This window comes from Sus scrofa, chromosome 6 (genome assembly GCF_054392235.1).
Source record: "Sus scrofa isolate SSC_HxYL_T2T_F1_AM1 chromosome 6, Sscrofa_HxYL_maternal_Yorkshire_Landrace_v2.0, whole genome shotgun sequence".
NCBI lineage: Eukaryota > Metazoa > Chordata > Mammalia > Artiodactyla > Suidae > Sus > Sus scrofa.
The window spans coordinates 113,554,314-113,577,400 of NC_139388.1; the positions used below are offsets into that span (position 1 = coordinate 113,554,314).

The window sequence follows — 23,087 nt, forward strand, 5'->3', positions numbered from 1 at the left end:
ATGGAATAGGCACATAAAAGGAACTGACCAGAGAAATGGAGCAGAACTGCTGGGCAGCAAAAGGGCACAACAGGAATGAATAGTCATGAGTCTAAAGCAAGAGCCGCCAGTGCGGCCTGGCATGTGTCACAGCCTCACCCACAGGGGAGGGGGACAGGGACAGGCTGGAAGAGCAGGTGCAGGGAGAGAAAGATGGGGGTGATTACAGGACAGCCCACATCACCCGAGCCTGGTGAGGACGGAACGAAGACACAGTGGAGGTAGAAGCAGTGAAAATGTGGAGTAGGTGGTGTGGCTGGTCAAAGAAATGTCAGGACCAGGGTTTTTAAGAGAACAGGTTGAAAGACAGGTGACAGAATGTGGGATGTACAACACAGAGATGACGGTGCAGAGCTAGCAGCTGTGAAAGGCAAACCCTCAGGGCTGATCCCTGGAGTGAGCAGTGGGGTGGGCTGGAGGGCAGATTCCGAGTGCATCATGGCCCCATCTTCCCCTGCTAAGCCTCTTCCTCCAGACTGACAGTCAATTCCCAATTCAGGGACTGGATCTTATTTCCCTCCGTAGTGCAGGGCCCAGCAACACACTGCACACAGTGGGCATGTGCTGAGTGTGTCTGGGTAATGATGTGCCCTGAGCGCTAAGGACAGTACCAGATGCATATGGTTTTATAGTAAGTATTTAATGGAGACATTAATGTAATGTCCCAAAAGATTAGCCTGGAACCTAAAGGAGAGATTAATGCGCCAGTGTTTACCTACAATATACACATTTACAAGTAAGCTGCTGGATACCGTTTTCATGCTGAAAACACGATACAAGATAAAGAGCCCCTGCCACAACTTAGATTCTCTCCGGAATGGTGCGCCATATTACATGAGAAGCAGGTGAATAACCGTCATGTTCTGTTCCCAATTTGCTGCACATCATGTCAACCAATTAACGTGTTTTGTGCTGGGCACCAGAGGAAATACAAAAATTAATACAGCAAGCTTGGTGCTTACGGGAAATGCAGGGTTCGGGGAAAGGTAAGGAAGAAATACACAGTGAGTTATATAACCAGAAAAGGGGCAAGAACAAGGTAGCATGGCTAGTCATTTAAAAAAAGGAAGATGAGTTTCCGTGTGGCTCAGTGGTTAACGAATCCAACTAGGAACCATGAGGTTGCAGGTTTGATCCCTGGCCTCGATCAGTGGGTTAAGGATCTGGTGTTGCCATCAGAGCTGTGGTGTAGGTTGCAGACATGGCTCAGATCCCACGTTGCTGCTGTGGCTCTGGCATAGGCTGGTGGCTACAGCTGTGATTAAATCCCTAGACTGGGAACCTCCATATGCTGTGGGAGCGGCTCTAGAAAAGGCAAAAAGACCGAAAAAAAAAAAGAGAGAGAGAGAGAAAGGGCTAAGAATACAGAGGTATTCTTGGGCAAGACCTTCAAGTCTTAGGCAGGTACTGACAGAAAAGGCCCAGATAAGAAATGCTCAAAACTAAACTGCAGGCAAGGACACGGGCTTGGGAACATAAAAACCAGTGCACAGAGCCTCTTATAAATGGCCACAGTGCCCTCCTCCCAACCCCTTTGATGGCCTTGGTCTAATCCTAAGGGAACCGTCAGCAGAGGTACCATCACTTCTCTCAGCTACTTCCAGTCATACTCATTGCATTAAACTTTATTTCCCATGGGTCATAACTTCCTCTCCTCCAGACAAAACCGAAGTTGTCTTATTACCACTTTCTGTTCTAAAAGCTCTGATTTAAAAAGACATGAGCACCTACCCCTGCAACTGCTGAGAAATGCTAAAACTGGCTTCAATTTCGTGACATAACTTTCTACTGGTTTTGCCAATCTACACTATTGGATTGTATGCATTATTCATGTGCATTTTGACCAAAATAGCATTAAGAGGAAAACCTAGCGAGAAAGTCTTTCTTGAGCAACTGATCTCAACATGTTTCTAAAAAGGAAAATGAACAGACAGTAAGAAAAACAATACCTTTTCAAGTTTCAAAATTCAAAAAGCAGGAATTTTTGTGAAACTGCTCCCCTTCAGACCAAGACTAAAGAATAACGACCATGAAGATATTTAACTGGTAATAAATGATGCAAAAACAATGCCTTAGAAAATTCCTAGAGATTCATAAAGTCAAGCACCTTTCCTTTCTCGCCCCTGGCTACTCTTTCATTTCCCCCCTCTTCGAGCACGTCTCATAGTTAGTTCTACCTTGATCATAAAGGCCTGGAGAACAAATTTTGTCTTTTAATAACATCTCCTCCCAGCTCACTCCCCTGGTCCCCACTCCCTACCCCGCAACCAAGCATCCAAAGGGGTGTATACAGACTGATGAAATCAGCAAGCCTTACTGATTCTTTCGTGCTCTTTACTGAATATCAATATATATTTACGGAGGATGGAAATGTCAACAACATTTGTTCAACAACCTGCATTCAACAAACATTTAGACAGCAACTCTGATGCTATGCTAAGGACCTCAGGGATATAAACAGATACGGTCTCTACCATCGTAAAGAGATAAGCACAAGACAATCAAAGGGCTATAAAAGAGGTGTAAACGGAAGGCGGCAAAAGAAGAAGAAATGATTAACTCTGCCTGGGGGAGTCAGGAAAGCCTACCTTGAAGAGGAGGTAATGTAGAGATATTTGAGAGCTTTGGTGGAAGTGGGCAGCATCAAGTACAGGGGAAATGGAAAGACAGAAACATGGCAGGAACAAGTAGAAGGAACTGCTTTTTTCTCTCCCAAAGCGGTACCGTCTACATACTTCTGAATGTGATTTGCTAGCAGAATGGAATTTTCCCACAGAGCTAGTTACCCTCTAGTTTCTCCTTACATCTTTTGCTTTAACACGCATGAATGTTTAGCCCTTTTCCCAGGAAGGGCTCACTTACAGGTAGGGGTACAGAAATTTCACTCATGAAGTGGCGAGGCAGGTTAAGGATTTGGCGTTAGCACTGCAATGCCTTGAGTCACCGCTGTAGCATGTGTTCAATCCCTGGTCTAGGAACTTCCACATGCCACAGGCGTAGCCAAAAAAAAAAAAAAAAAATTTCACTCAGCATAACCATTTCATTCCTTAAATACACACACACACACACACACACACACACACACACACACACACAGAGACAAAATGCTTTGTTAGATTGAGGTTTCTTTTAATCACATTATACAATGGAATTCATCCAAACTGTAAGAAAGAATCTGCTTGCTTTATGGAGTTTTATGAAATATTAAGTCACTTGAACATACCGGAAAAAAAATAATCAAAAGATCCCATGGGGCTAGAAAAAATACACTACACTTTAAGCTTATATCAAGGTGTGCCTCACCCACTGTATTAGATTTTCATTGATCCTGCTTATTTGAAAATAAATTTAAAGAGAAAGCAGGAAGTCACACGAATTTAATTCTAAAGTAACACAGGTTGTAATCAACTTTTAAAAAGTAGATTAAGCATTTACTTAAAATAATTTAGAAATATTTTAGAATTCTTTTTTTTGCTTTTTAGGGCCACACCTATGGCATATGGAGGTTCCCAGGCTAGGGGTCCAATCGGAGCTGCAGCTGCCCGCCTACGCCACAGCCACGCCAGATCTGAGCCACGTCTGTGACCTATACCACAGCTCACAGCAACACCAGATCCTTAACCCACTGATCGAGGCCAAGGATCGAACATGCAACCTCATGGTCCCTAGCTGGATTCATTTCCATTGCACCATAACAGGAACTCTGAAGAGAACTCTTCTTAAAAATCTTTTTCCCCACATCTTTTAAATACTAGAGTGGGCTTGATTTAATCTATTATTCTGATTCAGCAATAAAAAGAAGCTTTAAATGAAATATAGGTTTGTACACCTGTTCTTTCTCTCCTTTACCTCTGACCCAAGTGCCCACTCTGTGTTGTGACGGCCAGAGAAAGCCCAGTGTGGTGAGAGCTCCAGGAGCGAAGGAACCAGGGACACGGAGGGTGTGGGGCACGTCGAGAGCCTCAAAGGCCCATTAAAGAGTTTGGACTTTATTCCAGGGGCAGTGAAGAGCCACTGGAGGATGCTAGGCTGGGGGATGCAATGATCAGTGCGAGTGGTGTGTATGGCATGAACTGCAAGAAGGCAAGGCTGGAAGCACAGCAATCAGTTAAGGGGCTGGACAAGAGTGGGTGGAGCACAGGTGAAGACAATGACAGCTGACACTGGTCAGCTCCTCAGTGTGCCAGACAATGTTCTCCATATTTTTTTTCCGTTTTGGCCAAGCCCTTGGCATGAGGAAGTTCCTGGGCCAGAGATCAAACCAGCGCCACGCAGACCCCATCCTGCCACAGAGACAATACCAGATCCTTAAGCCACTGTGCCACCAGAGAACTCCCAGACACTGTTTTAAATATAAATATCCTCCCACTAATCCTATAACCCAAGTGCAGATGAAGAAATAAGGCACAGAAAAGTGAAGTCATTTTCCAAAGGACCCAGGGACTGTAGGTCCATCATTTATCCATAGCCTTCCCACTGCAGCACCTGCACTTATACCCAGCACATTACAGTAACAGAATATAGGTGGATTCAGAAGATCCATTTGAATGGATGATGGGAGGGTAGGATGGACCAGCCCTGGTTTGTGTTTCATGGAGATGGCACATGAATGCCACCAATTACTCCCAGGTTTCCAGCTTGAGGAGAGGCAAGAGATGCCACTGAGTAAAATGAAGCAAACCCCAGGAGGAAGAACCTAGGAGGAATATCAAGAAGCCATTTTTTATTGATCCGGCTGACAGCTGAGTATGTAAATCTCTCACAAGAGGTCAGAGCTGGGGCTATCAGTTTGGGGAGAGTGGTAGTCAGAGTAACGGCCCCTAAGCTGGCCGTCCTAACTTCTGGAAGCTGTGGATGTGCTACCTTACGTGGTACAAGGACTTTGCAGGTGTGACTGAGTTAAGCACCTTGAATGGGGAGGTTATCCTGGCCTGTCTGGTGCATCTACTGTGACGGCTAGGGGCCTTATAAAAGGGAGGGAGCAAAGTCAGGTTCAGGGAGAGAGCTTGGAAGATGTCACACCGATAGCTTTGAAGGTGGAGGATGGGGCCTTGTGCCAAGGAATGAAGGATGTCCCCAGAAGCTAGAGAAGCAAAAAGACAGAGCCTCACATAGAGCCTCCAAGAGGGAACACAGGCCTGTCCATACTGGCAGGATTCCCGACCTCCAGAACTAAGAGAATAAACCTGCATTATTTAAGCCCCTACATCTGTGGTCATTTGTTATGGCAAAGATAGGAAAGTATTACAGGAATTTTAAGTTAGTATTTAAGATAATGTAGTATTGAAGGAGATAGGTGAGGGAGATTAAGAGGCACAAAGCTCTCAAAGGTCGGCTGTGGCACAATGGGATGGGTGGTGTCCCTGGAGAGCTGGGACTCAGGTTAGATCTCCGGCAGGGCATAGTGGGTTAAGGATCCAATGTTGCAGCTGTGACGTAAACTGCAACTACCATTTGGATCTGATCCCTGGCCTGGGAACTCCATATGCCACAGGGTGGCCAAAAAAAAGAAAAAAAAAAAAAAAGATGCACATATTTCCAGCTGCCTACACTTACAGTGCTCATTTTTTAAATATACAGAAATATCACTAATCACTATATTTCAAAACAGGAACTAACATAGTATTTACAGGTCAGTTATACTTCAGAAACAAATAAACAGGCAAAACCTACAGAAAAAGATCAGATACATGGTCCTGGAGGTGGAGGTTGGAGAAGGCTGAATGTATGTAGGCAGTTTCAAAAGGTACAAACTTCAGTTATAAGTACTAGGGATGCAACGTATAACATGGTAAATATAATTAACACTGCTACATGTTGTACATGAAAGCTGTTAAAAAATTAAATCCCAAGAGTTCTCTTCAAAAGGAAAAAATTTTTCTATTCCTTTAATTTTGTATCTATATAAGATGATGGCTCTTTGCTAAACTTCTTGTGGTCAACGTTTCATGATGTTTGAAAGTTAAATCATTAGGCTTAAACTCTACAGTGCTCTACGTCAATTATTTCTCAGTGAAACTGGAAGAAGAAAATTTAAAAAGGAGAGAGTGTAGGAGTTCTCCTGTGGTGCTACGGGTTAAGGATCCAGCATTGTCACTGTGGCAGCTTGGGTTGCTGCTGTGGTATGGGTTTAATCCCTGGCCTGGGAATTTCCACACAGTGCCTAGGGCGTGGCAAAAAAAAAGAAAGAAAGAAAAAGAAAAAAGACAGAAAGAAAGAGTAGACGAATGAAGCAGTAACTAAATAAAAGTTCTGGAGACGGCATAAGGAGATGGGTACCAGAACTAATCAGGAGGAAATGCCCTTAATTAAGCGAGGGGGGGGGAACATTTCACCTTTTGTAAAAGAAGAGAAAGAGGAAGTGGGGGTGGAGGTTTATCTGTACACTGTAGGGAGATCAGGTCATTCCCAAATGGTGGCTATTATGAGCTCTGTGAATTATGTGGCTAGGTCACCAGCAGGGCAGGACTTCAACGCTGGGCATCTGCCTTGTAATTTTAATACAGTTCTACACTGTACCAAATGAGTCCAAGATTTATAGTAGGAAATGGGAGGAGTGGCCAAAGAATGGCTACTATGTTCAGGCAAATATAATAAATCCCAGGCAGGTTAGCCAGGGTAGGAACAAACTCATGGCACTGTCCCTCTCCTTTTCCCGACAGCCATGGTAGAACGGGCTGCTAACCAAGGCACCTGGACTCAGCCTCAGGATCCTTCTTCACACAGCAGTTCATAAAGCAGCAGGTGCTGCAAACCAATCTGAGCTGGCACTTGAGATACAATTCATTTGCCAACCCTGACCTAGAGACTACAATCTCCTTCTCCCGGAGGAGACGACCTTGGAACAAATGCTGAAATACGACTGAGAAGCAGAAAGATGACAGTAGCTGCTGAATGTCTATCAAGAAGGGAAGGACTAAGAAAACTCAGGTAAATCACATCACTGACTTTTACGTAAGCTTTAGAAAGAATGAGCTAGAGCTGTACTACTGATGGGAAAGATTTCCAAGATACATTGTTACATGGAAAAGCAGATCAACAACAATTATACAATTACTTACATTCATGATTTCTTAAAAACCCATATATACACACACGCATATAGATGCTAATGCTTTTAAAAAGGTCTGGAAGAGACTGTCAAACTGTTAATAAGAACCTGTGAGGAAGAGCATAATTAGGGTAAAGAATGAAAGGAAAACGACACTGGGTACTACATGTACTTTTATGTTGGTTATAATGAAAAGTTGTTTTGTTTTGTTTTTTAAAGAAAAAAACTAAATTTGTTTTCTTTTAAGGACAAAAAAGATGAGCAGCTGAAGGGTCTAGGGGTTCTTTTGTATTCAGACCTCTTTGCGCTGAATGCAGTAATCCCTCCAGCGACTTTGCTTTTGGGGTGCTGCAAACAGAAGGAATACAGGACAACATGACTGGACGTGGCACAGGGTGGATGTGAAGAAATGTCAGCAGCCTCAAGTGTCCTTCAGCCTCTCTCCACCTCCTTCAATCTGGTTCAACGCCTCCTTTACCCTGTCACTCACTCCTGTGCTTTCAGATGCAGTCTTCACTTTCTCTGCCCAGTTTGAAGCATTCTTTTTGCAAGCACCACATCTGACATCATCTTTATCATCTTTCCCCAATTGAGCTATTAAAACTAGCTTTTCCCCTTCTTTTGATCATGTCACACTTCTTACGGTAATGTTTCTATGCGCTGTTCTGTGTATTTTATGTAACGAATCTCTTCTCTACCAGCATCATTTCTTGTTCTCTATGATCACACCAGTCCAACTTCCTTAACCTCCTCTTCTTTAGCTCTCATTTCCACTGCCTCTCACTGTACTTCCTTTGATTTCCTATGATGCATCTGATGCTTCTCCTCCATACCCACTGAGGTTCTCTGCTTCCATGGTCATGTTTTGCAAGACCCAGTAATTTTATGTGTTCATCTGTTATACACGCACTTAATTTCCTCACATAAAAGAATTATTTTCCCTCTCATCTGTCTCGAACCATCCCCTCCATGCGTCCTTCCACAGCCTCACCCACATCGACCTCAAAAATTCTAAAAAAAATTCCTAAAAAGTCAAAACTTAGCAGGACCTTCTCTCAAAAAATCTCCCATTTCTCAAATACCTGTACGTCAGGCACTATCCCGAACACAACTGAAACATAAGAACTCTCTTAATCCTGACTCAACCCACTGAAAAGGGTACTATAATCATCCCTGTTTTAAATATGTGAAATCTGAGAACCAGAAAGGTCATGGAACTTGCCCAAGGTCACACAACTGACTGGTGTCAGAGGCAGCATTCTAATGCAGACAGTCTGGCTCTGGCGGCCCTGCTTGTTGCCAGGTTGCTACGCTGCTCTGTGGCATGTGTCTCTGAGGCCAAGCGGAGCACTTCCTCTGTTCCAGTTATGCACCATCTCACCTGTACTTCGGCACGTGGCATCCATACCATAACCAACTGGTTCTCATCTGCGCCCTTTCCTCTAAGACCTCTCCAAGGACAGAAACCATCCATCTTTTCATCCTTTAACATGTAATAGCACCTGGCACTAGGAGGTATTTAACAATCAAAAAAAAGGAATAAACCAAATTCATGGCACTCTGGCCCCAGCATGGCCTACACTGTCAACAAAGGCAGACACAGTGACGACTTTCATTCCAAACTTTCAGGCTCCTGCCTTAATGACATCACACAAAAAGCAGGTGGCTTGAGGAGCTGGCATGATACATTCCCATCTGTTAATTCCAGGGAACTGAAGGGGACATCCACCTAAGAAGACAGTTAGGTGGTCAACACTGAGTTACCAACACGGCAAATGGCAGGGTTCTAGAATTACCTGACAGTGCATCATAGAATTCCTCCTCGCTAAGGATGCTGAGAGGTGGGGAGCCTTTAACCAGAGACTGCTCTAACTCATGATGTTCAGTGGCTAGAGTCTCCAGCGCTTCTGACAAAATTTTGTTTTTTTCTTGCTCCTGTTCCAATTTAAAATTCCTCACCTAGAAAAGATATACAAAAGAAAAAAAAAAAACTTCAGAGTGACAGGAGATACAGACTTACTCAAAAGGATGTGAAAATTATTCGCTTTAGATCCAGTTCAGTTGCAACATCAGAAATGAAAACAGTCGTGTTACGCACACATGAATGAATGAGCAAAATTACTAAGCTAATTCTGCCCTTCCCGTGGGGACTTTTCTCACAACAGCTCCAGCTAATGAAAATAGATTAAGAACTAGCAAACAAAATCAGCTCAGAGGATCAGGATCCTAGTAGAAGGGCATCAGCCCAAACTGAAAATCATATAAAATTTCTAAAAATAGAGAATATTTGGTTTACCACTAATCATGAAATTAAGAAACCAGTTTTAGAACAACATAAAGAATTAAAACCCTTGTAAATATTAAAATGCATACCACATCAAAACATAAGATATAATCCACAAGTTCACCACCAAAACAGCTGGCACATCAAATAAAGAGAAACAAGAGGCCCAGTAATGACACTTTAATTGCCATTTTTTCAATTCCATATTTTGATTTTGGTTTCATATTTTACCCTGAATTTAATGTACAAAAATAAATAAATAAATAAGATTTACAGAGAAGGCAAAGCCTTCATCCTTTGAAGATAATCTATTATTCTTCCTATCTAATTCTGGAGCATCTGAACCTTTGCAGTTAACTAAAACCTTTTAAAATTTAAGTAACCTGGAGTTCCCGTCGTGGCGCAGTGGTTAACGAATCCAACTAGGAACCATGAGGTTGCGGGTTCGGTCCCTGCCCTTGCTCAGTGGGTTAACGATCCGGCGTTGCCGTGAGCTGTGGTGTAGGTTGCAGACGCGGCTCGGATCCTGCGTTGCTGTGGCTCTGGTGTAGGCTGGTGGCTACAGCTCCGATTCAACCCCTAGCCTGGGAACCTCCATATGCCGCAGGAGCGGCCCAAGAAATAGCAAAAAGACAAAAAAATTTAAGTAACCTAATTCTCATATAAAGTAGCAGGTACTAGATTTGGTATGAACGGTTTTACCAACCTTTGTATTAAACTCTGTAATCTTGTTCAACTTCTAGAGCCCACATCGCACATTAGACAGGAGTCAGAAAAGCTAGGATCTGCTAACACCTCAGAAGTCTCCTGTTCCTCTTCCTCACCTAGAAAATTAGGGATCTACTGCCTTCTAGTACTCTAATCAAGTCTTCAACTCCACTGCTTCCATTTTTTTTGGAGACCTTAGAATCATAACCTATTTCTCAAATATAATCCCAACACATAAAGCAGATGTTTCAGGAAGGAGAACTGCCCGGGGTGATGCCAGGTCTGGACTGAAAGCCTCTTTAACTTTTCCCTTCAGGCTCTTCCCAGTTGGAAGGGCACTGGATGGGGTGCCCTCTGAAACCTCCTGCAGGTCAGGACATGTGCCCCGGGGTCCTGGAGCTGCCCAACTCTCTCGCCACTGCTCCAACTGCTCTGTTCTACCTGCCTCCCACTTCCTGGCATCCCTCTGAGCCTCCTCCCCATCCTCAAAGATGCAGCAGCTCCCTCCACCTTCTGACTCCATAGCCACATGTTAGGAACTATACTCCAAGAATATGACTTCAAGACAGTTCTACTAAAATGCTAAGTAAGTTCAACAACAAAAAGAGGGTTAAACCTTATCTTGGGAGTAGTTCCACCTTCGTATTTATTATCATTATAGGAGCAAGATTATTATTATTAAAACTGCGATAATGAAAGAAAAATAGCAATAAATGATAAGCAATAATCAGAGAAGACATGCAAACTGAAAAAAATTAAATACTTATACAGTTACAGTTTTTAAGGAATTGCAAAATACTTGCAAATATTCCTATAATCTAAATTTTATCACCAAGGATGAAATACTCTTATTTTGGCTGAAGTCACTGTCTTCCTGACAGGCTAGACAATTCATTTATCTATAAATAAGGACTACAAAATTCACCACAATGTTCAGAACAATCCGTTTTTGAATGGAAAAGATCAGCCCTGCTATAGATTCCAAAAACACCACTGCAGGAAGATCCAAATTCTTTCACCCCTGCTCTCCCTCTTTTTTTAGAGAAGCTTTATATTTCTAACTGTTCAAATACCAAAAAGCAAATGTGCTGCTGACACTATACTTTTCCATGTAAGAAACAACTGAATTATCCCTTCTGTTTAACAAGTACCTAAGTTTCAGTACCTGAATTCATCTAGCAGATTTCAGAAAAGTAGCAAATGACTGAGTCCCTCAAATATCAAGTTCCCACAACAAAATGGTATTCAAAATCCTTACCCTTTATCCATCTAACACAAGCATCACTTAGACAGCAAAATGTAAGCAGACACACAGATGAAGAGAACAAACTAGTGGTTACCAGTTTCGGGGGCGGAGGGTGATGGTGAAAAGTCAGGGGGAAGGGCAATATAGGGGCAGGGGGGTGGGGTCACAAACTACTGGGTTTAAGATGGGCTCAAGGATATACTGCACAACATGGGAATATAGCCAATATTTTGTAATAACTATAAACAGAAAGTAACCTTTAAAAATATAAAGAGTTTTTAAGTGAGATAAATAGATATTGAATGCACTGGAAAAACTGATAAATTATTTTGCATTAAAAATATCAAATAGGGGAGTTCCCATCGTGGCTCAGTGGTTAATGAATCTGACTAGGAACCATGAGGTTGCAGGTTCGATCCCTGGCTTTGCTCAGTGGGTTAAGGATCCAGCATTGCCGTGAGCTGTGGTATAGGTTGCAGATGCGGCTCGGATCTCGCATTGCTGTGGCTCTGGCGTAGGCTGGCGGCTACAGCTCCGATTGGACCCCTAGCCTGGGAACCTCCATATGCCGCGGGAGCGGCCCCAGAAAAGGCAAAAAGACAAATAAATAAATAAATACATAAATACATAAATAAATAGGCATCACACTTCATTTCCACCACCTTCACATCTATTTTCATATGTTCTTCAGAGACAGATGGAAAGGGGTAGGAGCAGGAGAAGAGGTTCTAACTACAGTTCCAGTTCTCACCCTGTTTTCACCTGTCAGTTGATCTGAGGGCATGTGTATTAGTTTCAAGCATAACAGGATCTTCTGAACCGAAGGTAGTATCTACTACCCTCCAACGGCAATATCCCCCATCACGTAGAGTAACATAGCTGAGAAAGTAGGTACAAACATCACAGAAACTGCACTAGTCAAGAGCTCTCTCATTGCTTTAAAGAAGCATCTAAGAACATACTTAAAAGCCACTGACAACTTTTGGTCAATTACATCAAGCAATGGGAACAGTCAACTGGAACAATCGAATTCCAAATCTGCTACAACCTCAGTATTTGAGAAACACTTAGGGGATGATATCCTGCATTGGGAAGTTAGTGCAGAACTACTTAACAAGTTATGCAGAGTCCAATTTCATCAACTCGTCATCTTACTTTTCAACTCTGTCTCTGAATTCTCATTGCTAACCTAGAAACTATGTTGCAACGGCAACAGTACTTTTCTGCACTCTGTCTCTGCAATTCCAGGCACAGTGCTTCATTTAGATGTGTATCAATACATGCACACTTGCTGATGGCTTCTTAAATCCCTAAATTTACCTACCCTAGTTATTATTAAAGGAACAAAGAACTTCCTCCACAAAATTAGTGAAGCCCAACATGTGTGTATAATTATATTAGAACATTTTAGCATAATGTGATATTTTATTTTTCAAATTCACAAATAAAATTTATACCCTTGGTCACTTTGCCACAACAAAAATCAACATATAACTAAATAAATGTATACATCAAACTTTTTATTAGAAAATTTTAAGAAAAAAAATTTAAGGACTTAACTACCACACACTTATCAGTTATACATTATTAACTATTATTAACAGACACATTGCTCCATGTCTTAAGTCCCTTAAGACTAATGTAAATTTAAACCTTTCCAGTAATCTTGAATCACTTCAAGATGACAATCTTGTATCTTACTACACTTCATGCTGGTGAGTGAAATTCACAATGAATACTTCCCAAGTGTTCTTCATATTGACAGTGAATGGATGCCAGCAAAAGAATTCAGAATTCTAGAGAGTCTTGTGCTAGCAGCATACAGACATTTTATCAGCTCTCTCATTCTATACAGCACCCTATTTTTTTTAACCTGTATTTCACAGAGGTCAAATCAGGCAGAGGTAATGATTAAATCTGGCAAAGACACACCACTGAGTGGGAGTAAATGGTTAGTATTCATAGAACACTGTATCCAATTATCCAATTACAGGTTAGGTGACATTCTGGCCTTGATGATCAACCTGGTAAAGCTCTTTCAACTGGCTATACTCTGGTGGCTCCAAGAGCATTAGTTTTTTTCCTTTCTTCTCTGTTACTGGATGCATGGCTATAAGAAAGAACATACTGACTTAAGACCAAGATACTGGATCTTGAATTCAAAAACATCTAATTTTACCTCTCAGATAAGGAATTACACTAACACATTTCTGTGCTTCGAGGACCAACCGCATGCCAACTTTTGCCTCTACTGCCACAGAGCTGTTGAAAAGTGGGTCTGGGAGTTCTTTATGGCACAGAACATTAAGGATCTGGTGGTGTCACTGCAGCGGCTCGGGTCACTGCTATGGCAGGGGTTGGATCTCCCTGGCAGGGATGTTTCCACATGGCTTGAGCAAGGCCAAAAAAAAAAAAAAAAAAAAAAAAAAACACACACCCCCAAAAAAACAAAAAGGGGGTCTGGTCCTTTACAGCTGGTTGGTGAGGGAGGGTCTGTGGGTCCTAGAAGACCCGCAGCACTAGTTTGCAAAGCGAGAGAGAGGGAGGATAGATAAACGCAAACAGACATTATTCCACGTTCACGGCCAGACTAAATCACACTCATGCCCCTAGAGTCCAGGAAAATTAGATTTGATCCCATGTCGCACACTAACTTAGTCAACCCAACACAAGGCAGCTGTTCCAGCATTCTCCCTTTCCTTATAGCACACTGTGGCTTGCTCCTGGCACCATTAAAAAAATGCCTATTTCTTCCTGGCACTGTCATCTTCCTCTGTCTGGCTGAAGCCAACAGAAAAGAAAACCCTGCCGGGAATTACCTCCATACCTCCCTGCCCTTCGCCTCTCTCTTGGGAATGAAGGTGAGGGTTTTACCTGCTTGTTGACTTACTGACATGCTCTGAGTAAAATGACCTCAATGGAGCTTGTTAAACTGCACTTTCTGCTAATAATCTGTTAAGTCAATTACTCCCAAATGTATCTTCAGACATTTTAAATCATGGAGCAATTGGGGATAACTGCATACTACTCCCATATCTAGGATAGAGCCCAAGAGTCACTTAAGAAATATTTGGTAAATAGGAGTTCCCGTCGTGGCTCAGTGGTTAACAAATCCGACTAGTACACATGAGGACGCAGGTTCGATCCCTGACCTCGCTCAGTGGGTTAATAAGGATCCAGATTGCCGTGAGCTGTGGTGTAGGTCGAAGACGAGGATCAGATCTGGCATTTCTGTGGTTCTGGCGAAGGCTGGCAGCTATAGCTCTGATTGGACCCCTAGCCTGGGAACCTCCATATGCCAAGGGTACGGCCCTAAAAAGTCAAAAACAAACAAACAACCTCCCATAAAAATAAAATTTATGGGAGAATAATCCTACATACAAATGACAATAAGACTAATTTGAGTTTTTACATTTCTCAAAAAATGAAGAAAAGAGAAATACATCTTCTGAAAAATACCATTCACTTCTAATATAAGCTACCAGCAGCAGATTCAATACACATGCGCTCCACTCCCTTGTTTAATGGTTCTGGCATTTAAAATAAGATCTCATAATAATTTTCCCTTTCAATTGCAAAACCGAATCACTTGGCACTGATTGTTAACAGTCACATAAGGAATAACAACAATAAATTATAATTATCATAACTATGTACATTTTACATTCCAAACTTAACACAGAATTATATATTCCTAAAGTCACTACATCAGTGTATAATCTCCAAATTATTTTAGATTATACAGCATGTATTAAAAATTTCAAAAGCTTTTTATGCATGATGTAAACTATAGAATACAATCTTCAACTGCCATGTAATGATATATATTAAACACACTGCAAATACATTTCAACGTAATGTAAAAAAATTGATGTGGGCAATCTGGAAATTTCAAAATCAACCTATTCAAAAGCCTGAAATTTTAAAAAGTCTATCCTTTTAGTCATGTCTCTTAAACTCTCCATTAAATATTTATTCATGATTGTATTCCCTATATGTCTGGAATGGTTGCCTATGACATGCTCAACAGTAAGTGCTGAGATAGTATTTTTAAATGAAGAATACTCAGGTGTGTCATAGAGGAAAGGCAGAGGGGGACTGAGGCATGCAAAATAACCTTTTTGGATAAAATCCCTTTCACCAGTATAAACAAGTATTTCACAGTTCATCCCAAAAGTAATCATTTAGGAGCAAGACCCTGAGAAAAAAAATGTCTCTCAAAATCTCACTGTTCTAAACTTCAGTATGAGCGTTCATCTAGCCATGAACAAAAAAAGAATTTAACTTCATAAGCATCTTTGCCAACAATGGCTCTGCTTACACAGGACTGTTTCCAAGTCTACAACTCACAAAGTATATGCATAGCATTTTACAGTTTAAAAGGCACTTTTACATACTGTTAGAGTTCAAGAAATTCTTCTAACAGCCCTATGAGGAATGTATAGATGCATAAAATGAAAATCATAAAGTTTAAGTAACTTGGCAAAGGTTATCAGCAGCAGAATGAAAACTGAAACCAAAATCGCTGAACTCCAAATCCCATGAGCTTTCCTATCCATGGTACTGGCAACAACCCTAAGACCCAGGAATAACAGTCGAGGTGAATACACAATTAGGGGTCTTAAGAGGCAGAGGGGCTCACATCTTGGGGGGTGGGGTTACTAGACTGGTAGGCGAGACAAATGCAGGAGGGCAGGTACCTGGATGACAACAAAGCTCTTGTTAAAACCACCCCTGGGACCCCATCAGGAATGACATCACTCTAAAACAGCAAGATCATTAGGTGGACTAGGAACCCGGCGGAACCCATGCCCTCTAGGTGAACGGTTTCTCATTCTGAGAATCAAGAGATCTGTTTGCACCAAACCTGGCTTAGATCTGAGTTTCTCCAGCATGAAGAGTATATCTGAAGCAGTACAAGGCTGCTTTGGTTTGGTTTTTAATCCAAGGCCCCATTTCAGCCAAGACCCTCTACCTCAGGACTGCCAAGACTGAATGAGGCCTGTGTCTTGTGCTTTCTCCCAATATCTAGTCTCTTCTTCTTGTCAGTTAAGAACCCCAATTTGCCAGCTGGATATGCTGCCCTTCAGCTTAAAGACTACTGCTGCGAAGATCCCATCATGACACAGCAGAAACGAATCTGACTAGCATCCATGAGGACACAGGTTCGATCCCTGGCCTCAATCCAGTGTTGCAGTGAGCTGTGGTTTAAAAGTCACAGATGCAGCTCGGATCTGGCATTGCTGTGGCTGTGGCAAAGGCTGGCACCTAGAGCTCCGACTATACCCCCAGCCTGGAAACCTCCATATGCTGAGGGTACAGCCCTAAAGAGCCCAAAAAAAAAAAAGACAGAGAGAGACTACTGCTCAGACTCTCTGCTCAACCTCTTAGTCACATGGCCACACGATCACACTCTGGCCAGGAAGAATGGAAGTGATGCAAGGAATTCACCACATCTCCTTAAAGGCAAGGAAGAGCACAACCCTATTTTTTGCCCCTTCCTCCTGACTAGAATGCGATATCTGGAACAGCTACAACACCTGAAACTGCCATACCAGGCCCAGACTGCCTACTTCCTACTTTCTTTAGGAAGAAAAAAGAAATTCTCTTCCTTAAGTTAATGGTATTTGGCTTTGGACTGTTTGTTCAATGCTAATATTAACACTAATATATATAATTGTTTTTTCAGAAGTACCACAAATTATTCTGATGTGGCTCCTGGATATGAAATGCCGATTCATATTCAGGAGAATTTCATATTCATATTCAGGAGAATTTCAGTGTAGTTAAAAAATATTTGCTAGGCATGTACTATTTCAAGGTAAATGCTAGGGATGCAAATGTAGAGAGAATATACCAAAGAGATTGGTATATTCTTGGAGTTTATATTCTAGAAGGAGAAAAAGACAAAATAATGCTTCACATACCTGTCATTAAAAATGCAAACCCAGCATTACTTTTAAACTTCTCAGTGGTTCTTTATTTGCCTTCCACTTACAGTCTCCAAAGTAGAGTGTGTGTACAGGAACATGAGAACACTAGAAAGTCTTTTGTGTTTCCTATTTAAAAATATTAAATTGAGCAGTTCCTGTAGTGGCTCAGCGGAAACAAATCTGACCAGGATTCATGAGGACTTGGGTTGGATTCCTAGCCTCGCTCAGTGGGTCAGTGGAGTTAAAGCTCCAGCATTGCTATGAACCGTGATGTAGGTCGAAGATGTGGCTTGGTTCTGGCATTGCTGTGGCTGTGGTGTAGGCCAGCAGCTACAGCTCCGATTTGACTCCTAGCCTGGGAACCTCCATACGCTGCAGGAGAAAAGACAAAAAAAAACAAAAATAAAGATATTAGATCAAATGCTACAATACAGATATCATAGGGCATATACAGATTGACAAGAGTGCCCTCACATGGTCCACGTGTCACATGGTCAAGGGTCAAGTGCAACATGCACAGCAACTTCAGGGAAGAGTGTGGACTCCCACTCAGAAGCTCATGGGAGCATGTGTTTTCAGGGTACTGCAATGCACTGCAGCTCAAGAGAGCTTGGTTAGGAGAACTTACAGACTATATTATCTAGTTTTAGTCAATTCAGAGAAAATACACCCATAGCAATAAAGACCACTACAAAGGAACTCCATATGGAATAGAATACTAATGATACTAACGAACTGAACAGAATAGGGCAAAGGCTTCTACCGCCAGTGAGAGCTCTGTGTCAGCCACCCTGGTAAAAGCAGACCATATATAATCAGACGGCAATACGCCAGTTCTCCACAAGACCATAGGAAATAATGGATGTATGTGTATACATCCACATACAAATATGGATGTGTGCAGGCCACCTCTGTTTATTATTATTATGCCTTGACATATAAACTAATGAGCACGTGACATCATGACAGTTGTCTCAACATTTAAAAATCTAAGCATCCAGAGGGTGAAGACAAACCTCCCCAAATTTCTTCACAGATATTTAAAGTCATATGACTTTCAGTCCAGAGCTTTACCCCTAAATTTCCTCACTAAGTGTAATAAAATGTTTAGCAACTCCTTGAAGGTTTTCAACAGAAGAGACACTAAGTTACAAATCACTTAAGGAAACACTTCTCATAGTACAAAAATAAAGTCCAAACAGTAGACAGAAAATAGGGTGATTAAAACCTAAGATATACAGTATTAAACATGTATATAGTTGGTTCAATGATCACAAAACATATAGTTGGTTCAGTGATCACAGCCCTCACAATACATTTTTCTTTAGTAAGTATATCAATAAGTATAAAAATGTTCATCTTCAGAATAAAGATGCGCATATCCAAAAGTTCATATTTACATTTTATAGTTATGTATCTATAAACATACAGAAATGAATCTCTAATAATAGGAGTTAATATTTTAAACTGAGGAGTTTCCATCGTGGGGTGGCAGAAACGAATTCGACTAGGAACCATGAGGTTGCGGGTTTGACCCCTGGCCTCTATCAGTGGGTTAAGGATCTGGTGTTGCCGTGAGCTGTGGTGTAGGTCGCAGATGCAGCTTGGATCTGGCGTTGCTGTGTCTGCGGCATAGGCTGGCGGCTACAGCTTCAAGTAGACTCCTAGCCTGGGAACCTCCATGTGCCACGGGTGCAGCCCTCAAAAGACAAAAAAAAAAAAATTTTAAACTTAACATTTAGAATAATTTCATCTTAAGACCTAACTTTTATTATTGCAATAACTCTTAATACTAAAGTGTATTACGGTAAAAGTCCTTTATGAGGTTAAGAAAAATTTAATGGTGTCATTATTTTATTGTGGTACTTTTAACAATGTTAGAAATAATTAGCTGCTTGAGAAATAAAAAACTATTGGAAAAGAAAAAAAAAAAAACAGAAAAAAAGTAAGCCATATGCCTTTGTCAGGAAATACTACTGTAAGATACACAGTAAAGACTGCTGATGATATGGAAAAAAAAATTTAGTGTGGGATTATATTCCCAATGGAAAATTACAGATTCTTTGAACATGTCTCAGCTAAACCACATTTGAATAATGAACTAAAAGAATTAGTTTTTCTTTTTTTTTTTATGATCCTCTAAGGGGAAAATGTTTCAAAGAAGATATATTCTCAATAGTAAATAACCAATTTAAAATGTTTTATGGACCTACAGATGGCCAAAAAACACATGAAAGGATGTTCAACATCACTAAGTATTAGAAAAATGCAAATCAAAACCACTCTGAGGTATCACCTTACAACAGCCAGAACGGCCATCATCAAAAAGTCTACAAACAATAAGTGCTGGAGAGGGGGTGGAGAAAAGGGAACCCTATTACGCTGTTGGTGGAAATGCAAATTGGTGCAACCACTGTGGAACACAATATGGAGATTCCTCAGAAAACTAAACATAGAATTACCATTTGATCCAGCAATCCCACTCCTGGGCATCTATCCAGAGAAAACCAGGACTCAAAAAGACACATGTATTCCAATGTTCACTGCAGCACTATTTGCAATAGCCAAGACATGGAAACAACCTCAGTGTCCACCCACAGAGGAGTGGATCAAGAAGATGTGGTACATACACACAATGGACTATTACTCAGCCATTAAAGAGAAAGAAATAACGGCATCTGCAACAACACGAATGGACCTGGAAATACCATGCTAAGTGAAGTCAGTCAGACAATGAGACACCAACATCAAATGCTATCACTTACATGTGGAATCTGAAAAAAGGACACAATGAACTTCTTTGCAGAAGAGATACTGACTCACAGACTTTGAAAAACTTATGGTTTCCAAAGGAGAGAGGTTGGGGGTGGGGGGATGTGCTGGGCATTTCTGATAGAAATGCTATAAAATTGCATTGAGAACTATGTCTAGATACTCATGTTGCAACAGAAGAAAGGGTGGGGGGAAAATGTAATTGTAATGTATACATGTAAGGATAACCTCACCCCCTTGCTGTACAGTGGGAAAATAAAAAAAAATATTAAAAAAATAAATAAATAAAACAATTTAATATCTAAAAAAAAAGAAATGCTATAAAATTGGATTGTGATGATCGTTGTACAACTATAAATGTAACTGAGTAATAAAAAATGCTATGAAAAACAAAAAAATAAAAGCTAGCTATTGGAAAAAAAATAAAATGTTTTATGGAAAACTGAATGTCCTGACGGGGTAGTTATTTTAAATTGGGTATTTCACACAAAATACCCAATTTAAAAATGGGCAAATGAATTCCCTGGTGGCCTAGTGGTTAAGGATTGATTCAGCATTGTCACCACTGTGGCTTGGGATCAATCCCTGGCCCAGGTACTTCCACATGCTGTAGGCAGGGTCGCATTTTTTTTTAATTAAAAATAAAAATAAAAATGGGCAAAGAGACTTGAACAAACATTTCTGAAACATATACAAATGGTCAACAAATATATGAAAAGATGTTCAACATCTTTAGTCATCAGAGGAATGCAAATCATACAATGAGGTATCACTTTATACCCAGCAAGAAAATAAGTATTGGAGATGTGGAAAAACAGAATCCTTGTGCCCTGCCAAAGGGAATGTAAAGTGATGAAGGTGCCCTGGAAAACAGTTGGATGGTTCTTCAAAAAAAAAAAAAAAAAAAAAAAAAAAAAAAGCTCAACAGTGAATTACCACATGCCCCAGAAAATTCACTGTTAGGTATATACTCAAAAGAACTAAATTGTTCAAATACCTGTTTAAAAACTTTCAAAGTAGCACTATTCACAAAAGCCAAAAGGTGGAAACAACTCAAATGTCTCTAAATGCATAAAGAGATATACAAGATGCGTTGCAGACATATAATGGAATACTGATAAGCCATAAAAAGAAATAAAGTACTGATACATGCTACTATGCACAGGTAGCTCAAAAACATCATGCTAAAGAAGCCAGACACTAAAATTCACATACTGAGTGATTCTATTTTCAGGAAATTTCCAAAATAGGCAAATCCACAGAGACAAAACAGATCAGTCACTTTCAGGGGCTGGGAATAGGAGTTGGGGTGATGGACTGACCACTTAATGGGTACAGTGTTCATCTTGGGGGTGATGAAATGCTTTGCAAATAGACATAATAAGAGTTACACAACATTGTGAATTACTAGATGTCACTGAATCTTACACTCAAAATAATTTTATATTACATGGATGCTACAATTTTTAATAATTAAAAACTAAAAAAAAAAAAAAAAAAAGCCCTCACAAACATGCATTTCCCATATGATCCAGCCACTCTACTTACTCCTAGGTATTTGCCTAAGAGAAATGAAATGTTATGTTCATCCACAAAGACTTGCAATAGCCAAAAATTGGACACAATCCAAAAGTCCATCAACAGGTGAATAAAATTGTGGTAGAGCCATAAAATGGAATATCATTCAGCAATAAAAAGAAAAAAACTATTGCCACCCGTAGCAACATGGATGAGGTCCCAAATAATTACGCTGAGTTAAGAAGCCAAACCCTCACCACTCCCACCAAAGGTACAAACTCTGTGATTCCATTTATGTAAAATCTAGAAACTGCCTACTAAGCCCTAGTTAATTGGCCATAAAAGCTGATCAACATCTGTCTGTGGGCAGGGGCAGAAGGAAGAGTGGGAGGTACTACAAAAGGCAGGAATAAACTTTTGGAAGTAAAAAAAAAAAAAGTATTCCTTATCCTGAAAGTGACAGTTTCACAACATAAACGTGCATTGAAACTCACTAAATTATGTGCAATTTATTGCGTCAATTATACCTCAATGAAGCTGCAAAACTGAGACTATTTACCAAAACTCAGGGAACAGTGAAAAGACTACTCACTTACTGACAATGGGAGTTAAAACAATCTGTTTCTTAGTCGTAAATATCTTTTCAAAGAATACATATGACAAAGAAAAATACTGACACTACTGAAAACAATGTAGCCTATTAAACTCCAATGCATACTGTATTTGTGTTTGCCAACACAAACACACTAAGACAAACCAAAATCTCCTGCCAGTGGTTGCTGGGTTCTAGTGTTTATATTTTTCTCTATGCTTTACAGAAAATACATATACTCCTATATAGCTTTTTTATTTTTTATTTTTGCTTTTTTAGGGCCACCTGTGTGGCATATGGAGGTTCTCAGGCTAGGGGCTGAGTGGAAGCTGCAGCAGCCAGCTTACGCCACAGCCATGGCAAGGCCAGATCCTTAACCCATTGAGCGAGGCCAGGGATCGAACCCACATCCTCACAGATACTAGTCAGGTTCTTAACCCACTGAGCCACAATGGGAACTCCTTATACATCTTTTATATATCTTTCATAACTTTACAAATAGCAAAACATTTTTAAATGTGTCTACTTAGGAATTGATGTTTGCATCAGACTTTTGCATTAAACTAGCAAATCTGAAAAATTTGCATTGCACCAAAGCCTAAATGATGCTTACAAGGTCTTTTCCAAGAGTGCGGCACACAGCTCTCTCAGCCTCCTCCTCCTCCAGGAGCCCGAACCAAGGTTCTGTTAAGCACGCTCCTGCCTCACCATGGCTGCAAAGCTTCTGCCTAAAAATAGCTTCCTCTTACATAATCACCCACCACAGATTTATATATCTTATGTATCCTAGAAATACATCTCTTCTTTTAGAGATATGCCACAAGAGGTAAATAAGAAATTTTAAAACCAGAGAGGTTTAATCATAATCTAAACGAATTTCATTTTCAGAAGTTATTCAAGGGCTCTGCAATTGAAAGTGCTGCCAATAACTAGAAAAAGTTATA

At 40.7% G+C, this 23,087-nt stretch overlaps 2 protein-coding genes across 17 annotated transcripts in view; one reads left to right on the forward strand and one right to left on the reverse strand.

The window, feature by feature from the left end:
• Positions 1-23,087, reverse strand: part of OSBPL1A (oxysterol binding protein like 1A) — a 221,190-nt gene that overhangs the window by 76,034 nt on the left and 122,069 nt on the right. For 15 of the 16 annotated variants that reach the window (XR_014807738.1, XR_014807736.1, XR_014807737.1 and 12 more), the window contains one exon: positions 8,887-9,049. The exons of the other annotated variant lie outside the window; for it this stretch is intronic. Coding sequence is in view for 11 of the 15 variants with exons in the window: in XM_084964350.1 (XP_084820476.1) it covers positions 8,887-9,049 (163 nt within the window). In the remaining 4 variants the exon portion in view is untranslated. The remainder of the gene's footprint in view (positions 1-8,886; positions 9,050-23,087) is intronic. 16 annotated transcript variants of the gene reach the window in all.
• LOC110261184 (uncharacterized) overlaps positions 21,759-23,087 on the forward strand; it is a 31,193-nt gene continuing 29,864 nt past the window's right edge. Inside the window, exon 1 of the mRNA XM_084959117.1 lies at positions 21,759-21,822. Within this exon, the coding sequence (XP_084815243.1) occupies positions 21,759-21,822 (64 nt within the window). The remainder of the gene's footprint in view (positions 21,823-23,087) is intronic.